This window comes from Oncorhynchus kisutch, linkage group LG11 (assembly GCF_002021735.2).
Source record: "Oncorhynchus kisutch isolate 150728-3 linkage group LG11, Okis_V2, whole genome shotgun sequence".
Taxonomy (NCBI): Eukaryota; Metazoa; Chordata; class Actinopteri; order Salmoniformes; family Salmonidae; genus Oncorhynchus; species Oncorhynchus kisutch.
Window position 1 is genome coordinate 28,551,323 of NC_034184.2, and position 9,673 is coordinate 28,560,995.

At 41.9% G+C, this 9,673-nt stretch overlaps 1 protein-coding gene across 1 annotated transcript; it reads right to left on the bottom strand.

Moving 5' to 3' along the window:
- Positions 1-2,189: 2,189 nt before the first annotated feature.
- On the bottom strand, positions 2,190-8,625 carry LOC109898883 (transmembrane protein 178A-like). The gene is made up of 4 exons (XM_031835573.1): positions 7,926-8,625; positions 6,673-6,786; positions 4,663-4,800; positions 2,190-4,561 (listed from the first exon to the last, which is right to left on the bottom strand). Exons 1-4 carry the CDS (start codon positions 8,434-8,436, stop codon positions 4,308-4,310), a joined length of 1,017 nt encoding a protein of 338 aa, XP_031691433.1. The 5' UTR covers positions 8,437-8,625; the 3' UTR covers positions 2,190-4,307.
- Positions 8,626-9,673: the final 1,048 nt, after the last annotated feature.

A 9,673-nucleotide genomic window follows, 5' to 3' on the forward strand; every position in this document is an offset into this window, starting at 1 on the left:
AGCTGGTACTGACTGTTACTTTTGATTTTGACTCCCCCTTTGTTCAGGGACACATTATTCCATTTCTGTTAGTCACATGTCTGTGGAACTTGTTCAGTTTATGTCTCATTTGTTGAATCTTATGTTCATACAAATATTTACACATGTTAAATTTGCTGAAAATAAACGCAGTTGACACTGAGAGAATTTTACAAATGCACTGTATGTATGACTTTATATAATTGTGGTTCATTCTGAAGTATGGAGATGAGATCAAATGTTTTAGTCGTTGTTTTCCTCATTTACTGTATGCATTATGATATTTGTTTACTCCCATGCAGTAAATTATTCTGCGTTAATTCCTCCTCATTTTCGTCCTACTGTATCTTTGAAGAGATTATACTTGGAAAGTTATTTGAATAAACTTGAATAAACTTTCATTTTGAAATGTAGCTCACACTTCAGATATCTTGTAAAACTCAACAACGTGTTTTCGAGAGAAACTAAATGCAACTAGCAGTAGCTAACCACCAACATCCGATTACAATCTGCAAACATCAAGTCTAATTTAATCATCCTAACTAAATATTACAAAGTGAACTGTTGTACATTGCAAAGGATGCTTAATATGTATAACTGTACAAAGCTGCATTAAGAGTCATATTTACCCATACATTTCACGAGAAGCCACGATGGACCCCAAACATTCTCAGGCGGCTTGCCTGCTACCAACAAGACTCTCACTCTACATGCGATATCCAAGAATACCTTGCATGCATTATTTACTGATCTCTTAAAGGGACAGTGCCATCTCGTGGAAATAAACTAATACAGCTATGTGCTTTTACCACCTGGCTACATAAGTCTTTAACACTAGAACCGCCAATGGCCACTGACTTTTGATTTTGTACATTTCAAAAAAATCTACAAAAAAAAAAAGCTATGTCCTGTATTTGACACTGCTCATTTGCCATAATTTTTGACTGTGGACCCGAAGCATAAAGAGAAGACGTAAAGGTTTCATGCGTAAAGGCACGAGTATCGGGCATCAACAAATTACTGTTTTTATATCTTGTCATGCATATATTTCCACAAATATTTCGTTATGCAATTAATCCTTTACAATTGTTCATCCATTGATGCTTTCGTTTAGGAATACAGCAAATAATTTCACCTGTGCACCTGGCTGGTTGTTATTATTATTATTATCATCTTTTTCATTTATACTTTGTCAAAAGAAGTTGTAACTGAACTTTATGAATTACTATTACTTAACTCTATTACTAATCGAATCTGCAAAAAAGCTGATCGAATTGATTACACTGTAATGTTTTTATTGTACGGGAAACTAAAATAGGCTATAGGCATATATACGTTTTTTTATAGGAATTATACAAAACATATAATCAATCTAACAAATAACTATTTTGTTGTGGTTCGTGTCCATTTAATATTTCTTCCTGCAATTAATCATTTACAATAGTTTATGCACTATTTTTCAAGCATTTATTATCAAGCATGTTTGCGTGCCTTGCAGGTTGATATGTATATGCTAAAGAGGACCCCCGCCAACGTTCTCTACCGGGTCCTTATATGCTGAAAGGCCATGCGGTTCTAGTGTTAACTAACTGTATTATCACTTATCCCAATTCCAGAAAGGCTCAAATAAACATTCAGGATACAGCAAAAGTTGAGAGGAATTGCTTATTGATTGGTTAAAATCAACAAAATGCATGTGTGGGCGCTTGTGTTCTCCATGTGGGTGGGACCCTGGTTCTGCTGCTCCCCAGCTCTTCCTGCCTGCTGAAAAGAAAATCATGACCCCCTGACCGGTACCCTCACACACTCAGGGAGAGGATACTGGGGTGGGGTTAGGAACTGATGTGGACCCCTCACTCACCCCAAGCTTTTTCCCCTTACGGAAGCCTTAAGGCTACCAAAGAGTGAGCCTGGGAGCTATAGACGCCCTCATCCACAAGTATGTCAAGATACAGACTGCTGCTAACACATACTCAACACCTGCTTTGTGGATCCTGAGTGTGAATTTTTAGGAGATGGATACACTGGATTCAAGAGACACTCACACAGACTACTCGTACAACACAGAAAATCATTGCATCATTTTGGCATGGTTAGAATTTGACCAACTTCTACTCTACTAGTTACCACGATATGAAGCTAAATGCATAAAAGTCATAGTATGTCAAACCCAGTTTTGGTAATACTTTTTATTTATGATTTCATTGACTTTGCAAATGGTTTGAAGGAAATAATGCGTCTTTCAAGAGTTCCTCAGTTTCTCTTCTCAGGAGGCATATTCTGAAATTCTCCAACTCTATTTACCAATCAGACCGCATGACGCACATCCAACAAATATCCACTGTCTGGGGTTATGGCAAATGTTCATTGATAGTTTCAGTGGATGTATTCTGTAATCTAAGGTAAATACACTCAGATTAGGGTCCACTAGAATCGGGGTTCATATCCATTAATGAGGGAGATGTGGACTTGGATTTAGGTGCATATCCACCGAGGTTTGGTCTGTCTCCACTAGGATCAGGTTCATATCCATTAATGAGGGAGATGTGGACTTGGATTTAGGTGCATATCCACCGAGGTTTGGTCTGTCTCCACTAGGATCGGGGTTCATATCCATTAATGAGGGAGATGTGGACTTGGATTTAGGTGCATATCCACCGAGGTTTGGTCTGTCTCCACTAGGATCGGGGTTCATATCCATTAATGAGGGAGATGTGGACTTGGATTTAGGTGCATATCCACCGAGGTTTGGTCTGTCTCCACTGCGATCAGGTTAATATCCATTGACGAGGGGAAGTCTTGACTTGGGTTTCGGCACATATGCACAGGGGTTTGGTCTGGGTCCATTGATAAGAGAACTAATGAATATCCACCAATGGGTTTCCTTACAGTTTTGGTTAGAGATCTGATAAGGCCTCTGCTATTCTAAGTATATTCTGATGTACCCATTATAGTCAGAGTACATGTCCATGTCAGTTTTGGGCCACATCTTTCTAGAATTGTATATTCTTTTCTATAGTTACTTTCCTTTCAAATAACTGTTTTTGTCTGTCAGTTGTTTGACAATTACTTACATTTACACAGAATTCTGAGCATACATAAAACATATGTGCAAAGGTAGCAGTAGGCTGAATCACAAACATAATCACATAAAGACCACAGAAAAAGCATGGACGCATGGGTGTAGGTAGTTTGGATAAAAGCGTCTGCTAAATGGCATGTAGAGTGAGCTCCAAAAGTATTGGGACAGTGACAGATGTTTTGTTTTGGTTCTGTACTCCAGCACTTTGGATTTGAAACGATACGCACACATATCATACCACCTCCCCTCTTATTGTAATGGTGAGAGGTTAGCATGTCTTGGTGGTATAATATGTGTGTCTAACTTTCTCACTCATCAATATTCAGGATTCATTCAGGATTATCAGTAATCATGGTAGCATTCACATGAATGTAGAAGTGTTTAGAAACATGTTCTCTTCTTATTTAAAATAAAAGTCACCCCTTAATGACACGATACATTATTTACCATTAATTTCTATTGGGCACAAAATAATCTGAAACACAACCAAAACAAACTGGTTGTAAAGTCACTAGCTTAATGTAGCCATTGTGTGCTATGAAAATGGGACCAAATACTTAACCTTTTCCTACTTGAATACACACCTATATTTGTCCCAATACTTTTGGTCCCCTAAAATGGGAGGGGGGGGGGCTTATGTACAAAAAGTGCTGTAATTTCTAAACTGTTAACCCAATGTGGATGAAAATACCCTCAAATGAAAGCTTACAGTCTGCACTTTAGCCTCATAGTCATTGTATAATTTCAAATCCAAAGTGCTGGAGTACAGAGCCAAAACAACAGATGTGTCACTGTCCCAATACTTTTGGAGCTCACTGTATATATTATGGTTCCATAATTCCAGGCTGTTTTGCTCCATGGATTTAGATGCAGGGTCTAGTGGAAGCATGGTTGACGCAGCAGTGTTTGACTGAAAATGCAGGAGTCAGCATTGTCCCATGCGCCTGCTGCAGCTGTTTATGGGTTAGTCAGCCAGGTGTCTGGGGGTGTTGGTTTGCAGGCCCTTGCTGCAGCTCAGAGTTGATGTGAAAGATGCAGTAAGAGGTGTGAAATGCTGTGAGGTTTCTGTCAGACTCAGTAAACACAGTAGACACAGACATCTTAGACTGCCTGTAGGCCCTTGCTGAGGCTTGGTGTGTGTGTGGGGGGGGGGGGGGGGGGGGTGTAACACACAGCAAACTGTTTATCAAACGCAGTAAGTTGTGTGTCAAACACAGTCATTGGGGGCAGCCTTGCCCTTGCCCTGCTGGGCTTTGCTGTTGCTATGGCTGAGGATGGGGAAAGTGGTGCACAGGCATCCAGATGCCACTGTCAGCCCCAGACTGAGCCAGGCACAGAAGCTGGACCAGCTGTAGCCATGCTCCACGTCAGCGGGTAGCCCGTAGATAAAGGGAGGGACCCTGGCCAGGTCATAGGACACGTTGGCCGCGTAGGTACACAGGGAGATGGTGCAGAAGATCCCTGAGAAGGAAGAGGGACCCCAAGGAGAGGAGGAGAGTGTGTGTGAGAGAGAATCTGTGTTTATTTAAGAAAACGGTATCAGTAGGTGTGGTAAACTGTACCTGCCATGAGAAAGAGCAGCCCAGAGACGTGCTGAGTGAGACTCTTCTCCCAGGCGAAGCTGACAGACGCCACGATGCAGCCACACAACAGAACGGCTGCTGCCATACCCAGAAACCCCGCTGTGATCCGCCGCAGATCTGATTCAAGGAAGAGGAGGGGAGAAGCGGGTGAGCGCTTATGCAAGAGACACTGTTTCCCTCTCTGTAACCACTAGGGTTGCAAAGGGAGGGTATATTACGAGAAACATTCACATCTAGTGGCCCTATTTGGGTACTTGAGATTAACACAAGTAAAATATATTAAAAGAAAATCCAGAAAATCACATTGTAGGATTTTTTATGAATTTATGTGGAAATTATGGTGGAAAATAAGTATTTGGTCAATAACAAAAGTTTATCTCAATACTTTGTTATATACCCTTTGTTGGCAATGACAGAGGTCAAACGTTTTCTGTAAGTCTTCACAAGGTTTTCACACACTGTTGCTGGTATTTTGGCCCATTCCTCCATGCAGATCTCCTCTAGAGCAGTGATGTTTTGGGGCTGTTGCTGGGCAACACAGACTTTCAACTCCCTCCAAAGATTTTCTATAGGGTTGAGATCTGGAGACTGGCTAGGCCACTCCAGGACCTTGAAATGCTTCTTACGAAGCCACTCCTTCGTTGCCTTTGGCGGTGTGTTTGGGATCATTGTCATGCTGAAAGACCCAGCCACGTATCATCTTCAATGCCCTTGCTGATGGAAGGAGGTTTTCACTCAAAATACTCACTCACGATACATGGCCCCATTCATTCTTTCCTTTACACGGATCAGTCGTCCTGGTCCCTTTGCAGAAAAACAGCCCCAAAGCATGATGTTTCCACCCCCATGCTTCATAGTAGGTATGGTGTTCTTTGGATGCAACTCAGCATTCTTTGTCCTCCAAACACTACGAGTTGAGTTTTTACCAAAAAGTTATATTTTGGTTTCATCTGACCATATGACATTCTCCCAATCTTCTTCTGGATCATCCAAATGCTCTCTAGCAAACTTCAGACGGGCCTGGACATGTACTGGCTTAAGCAGGGGGACACGTCTGGCACTGCAGGATTTGAGTCCCTGGCGGCGTAGTGTGTTACTGATGGTAACACACTACGCAGCTCTCTGCAGGTCATTCACTAGGTCCCCCTGTGTGGTTCTGGGATTTTTGCTCACCGTTCTTGTGATCATTTTGACCCCACGGGGTGAGATCTTGCGTGGAGCCCCAGATCGAGGGAGATTATCAGTGGTCTTGTATGTCTTCCATTTCCTAATAATTGCTCCCACAGTTGATTTCTTCAAACCAAGCTGCTTACCTATTGCAGATTCAGTCTTCCCAGCCTGGTGCAGGTCTACAATTTTGTTTCTGGTGTCCTTTGACAGCTCTTTGGTCTTGGCCATAGTGGAGTTTGGAGTGTGACTGTTTGAGGTTGTGGACAGGTGTCTTTTATACTGATAACAAGTTCAAACAGGTCCCATTAATGCAGGTGCCATTAATACAGGTAACGGGTGAAGGACAGAGGAGCCTCTTAAAGAAGAAGTTACAGGTCTGTGAGAGCCAGAAGTCTTGCTTGTTTGTAGGTGACCAAATACTTATTTTCCAACATAATTTGCAAATAAATTCATAAAAAATCCTACAATGTGATTTTCTGGATTCTTTTTCTCATTTTGTCTGTCATAGTTGAAGTGTACCTATGATGAAAATTACAGACCTCTCATCTTTTTAAGTGGGAGAACTTGCACAATTGGTGGCTGACTAAATACTTTTTTTGCCCCACTGTATATATGAATACATTTTTTTGGTATATATGAATACATTCTTTTTGGGGGGGGGGGGGGGGGGGTATTAAAGTATAAATGACTAATTCATGTAAATTAACATATGCCCTCCTTTTTGAATGGAAGGTAGTAGGAGAGTAATAGGTATCTGGATTATTCATTTAATGAAAGGCTCATTGGGGAATATCTTTCATAATGAGAAAATTTGTATACGTAAGAGGTGCCACTCATCCTGCTGAATGGTGCGGGTCAGGTTGAGCGGGATGTTGCGGAGCCGGATGGGCTGGGAGAAATGGTACTTGATGGTGATGCATCGCTGGGCTATACCTGCATAGAGACAAGAACTTTTGTGAACATAACGAGTAGCAGAAAAGGGCAAGAGTTTCTCAAGGAGACTTGTCTTGAGAAAAGCTGTGGCTGTTAATTAAGTATTCATTTATAAAGTGGACTCCCCTGTTTCATGAACATACTTCATAATAAGGTTTTCGAGGCTGTAAATGTGTATTTTCCCACAAGATGGCAGATGATATACATATTCCTCAGCACTATGAAAGCTATGGAAGTCAAACATAGGGAAATTCCGCCTATATCTCTGATGGGTAACAAAAAGGGGTTTCATTGTTTAAGTGATGTAATATTGTCCCCTCTCTGAGGCAGCAAAGAAGACTAACTATGGCAGGGATCTGACCTCCTCCCCTTCCACAAAAACTATAGCTCTACCAATATTACAAAAAGTTGTCCTAATAACATTTTCGTTTTCATTTGCTATATTAATTGGACAACAAAATTTTGACTTGAGAATCCGAGCTTTTGACTTTAGCGCGTCTATGGATTTAGTACATACGGAATTAATCACATATATTGATGCCACTTTCCATCCTCATGCAAATGATATGGATCATAGGAATATAATAGTTGATATTTAACACGCAACGCTCTCTCGTTGCCTGGAGTGTGAAGTGCACACTGGGCTCGCATGGTGGAAATACCTTTCGTGTCAGGTCAATGTTAACAACGTTGATTTTCTGTCCGATGCAGTCTAAAACTGATCAGACCAGAGCTTCTTTTGAGGTCTGTATGATAGACACACGCACGCGTGCATGCAACCTGCCTTATAGACAGAACTTTGCACGCCCATGGTTTACAGATAGGCTAGACCCACACATCTCCCCGAGGACAACATGATAGTTTAGAACATGTTTTGAAGCTACATCTGTTGTTTGCACACACTGAAATAACAACTAAAACAACTTTACATCTTGAGTTATGATGGGTTAAGTCAGTTGTACTAAGCTCATGAGGGTCAGTGGATGTATTATCTAATTCATTGAAATGACGGAATGTAACTTTTTAAGCATTTACATATAGGCCTACCATTGCCAGATGTTTAGGCCTATATCTCCAATGGATGCGGTTTCACTGCACCGCACTGGACCCCGGGTCAAATTCCCCACAGCATCTCTTACCCTTGGCAATGAGGTTGTCGATGTCCCTGTCCTTTCCTAGATAATAACATTTCCTCCAAAGTCCAGAGTAAGTGGAGAATAGAGGCCGCCCGCATTCCGTTTCTAAAATTCCCATTCCCAAAATGGACCTCCAGTTTTCCAGGAGCTCCTCCTCTCTACTCCCTACGTGGATCGCCCGGAGCAGCGCCTGGTTCCTCCGAGGATTGCTGCTGTCCATCAGGGGCAGGTGATAGATGGGCATCCGCCGGTTCTTCTGGTCGTTGGCGTCCGGCCCGAACTGGTCGCAGTTCTGCCTGTGCTGTGTGGTGTCCGTCTCGTACCAGTGGTCGGTCATGATAGCGGCGATGAGAAGTGCCAGAGATGCCAGGCTCATGGACAAACTGATAGCCGTCACCAAGGTCTGTTTCTCCATCTTGTCGGCATTAACATTTGAAGATTCGGTCAGGGAAGTATCCGTCACTCCGTCCACTTCACTCCTCCATATCAACACGGGCTTGCAGGGCTTCATCATGTTCTACATGATGCCGAAAAGGCTGTAAGGTCCTGGCATCTCCGGCTGGGTGCAGGCACAAGAATAACCTACCCGTGTTCCTGTTCTCCCACTGTGTCGATTCCCTTACTTCGGTATATCCTATAAACATGGGATGAAGAGGTGTGTGTGCGGCTATATATGTAATCCTGTGCGCGGGCGAGTCTTGTGCGCTTCTGATTTCTAGGCGTTAATAAGAAAAAGAGGCGCGGTGCACAGAGTGCGCGATGAAAATGTCAAAGCTGTCATGCTCTCCTGTCAGTGCAGCTGCTTGTGTCATTACCAATAGAAGTCCCTGTGGCATGAGAATTATGATATTTATAACAATAATACTACTGATGATGATTATTGTTATTACAGCCTATTTAAAAAGGGCCAATCTGCGATTGTAGGCTACATCCGTTTTTTTAAACTTTTTAAATAAATTAAATTTAGGCTACCCATTGATTCTTGAAGAATATAACTACCTCATCAGCTTACAAAATGTGTGTACCCCATCAGAACACAAAATATACGCTTATTTTTAAGCTACTCCGTTGTTTTTAAACAATTCTAAACAAACAGCTTCAAATCATGTTTAAAACGATCATTTTCTTCTCAAAGTTAAGCACTTGCGTCCATATAGATATGTATGAATTTGAGAATGGTACAATTTCTACAGCCCCAACCCTCAGCTGTTTACCATAACAGGGTCGGGGTGTCACTTTGTAATTGCATGAGCTGCAGATTGCCACTTTAATAGCAACAATGTAATTTTTTTGGGGGGGGGGGGGGGTCACTATCATAACTTGTTTTCATCAAGCCTTCAGATATTTCATAGTTGAAGCACAGAACAACACTTCATCATAGTGCATTAAAATAGAAGGGTAGGCTATTTACTGATAAACATGATTTTCTGGAATTGTCAGATCAATGATACTGCAAAATGGCATTGTGCAGAGACAGCTCCTTTCCAGTCCGCTGCATCAGCAGGCAGGGCATTGAGCGATATGGGGACATGGACATCTCTGGGCATGGAGCACAGAGGAAGTGCTTATGAAGATTTATTATAACACATATATATTTGGTTTCTCATTCAATGGGAGTTGGTGATAAGCACTCAGCAGGGCCCAGTGTATCAACCGGCCCTCTGTAAAGTAAGAGCAAGTCTATGTAGCCTACATCATTAGGGAGTGGAACTTCAATACATCTTTCTTTCTGAGCTCTCTTTAATCAACAT

Coding starts and splice junctions, on each gene's coding strand:
- LOC109898883 (XM_031835573.1), bottom strand. CDS start 8,436: ATGATGAAGCCCTGCAAGCCCGTGTTGATATGGAGGAGTGAAGTGGAC. Junction 4,801..6,672: donor GGATGAGTGGCACCTCTTAC/GTATACAAATTT, acceptor TCCTTGAATCAG/ATCTGCGGCGGATCACAGCG. Junction 4,562..4,662: donor GCTGCTCTTTCTCATGGCAG/GTACAGTTTACC, acceptor CTTCCTTCTCAG/GGATCTTCTGCACCATCTCC.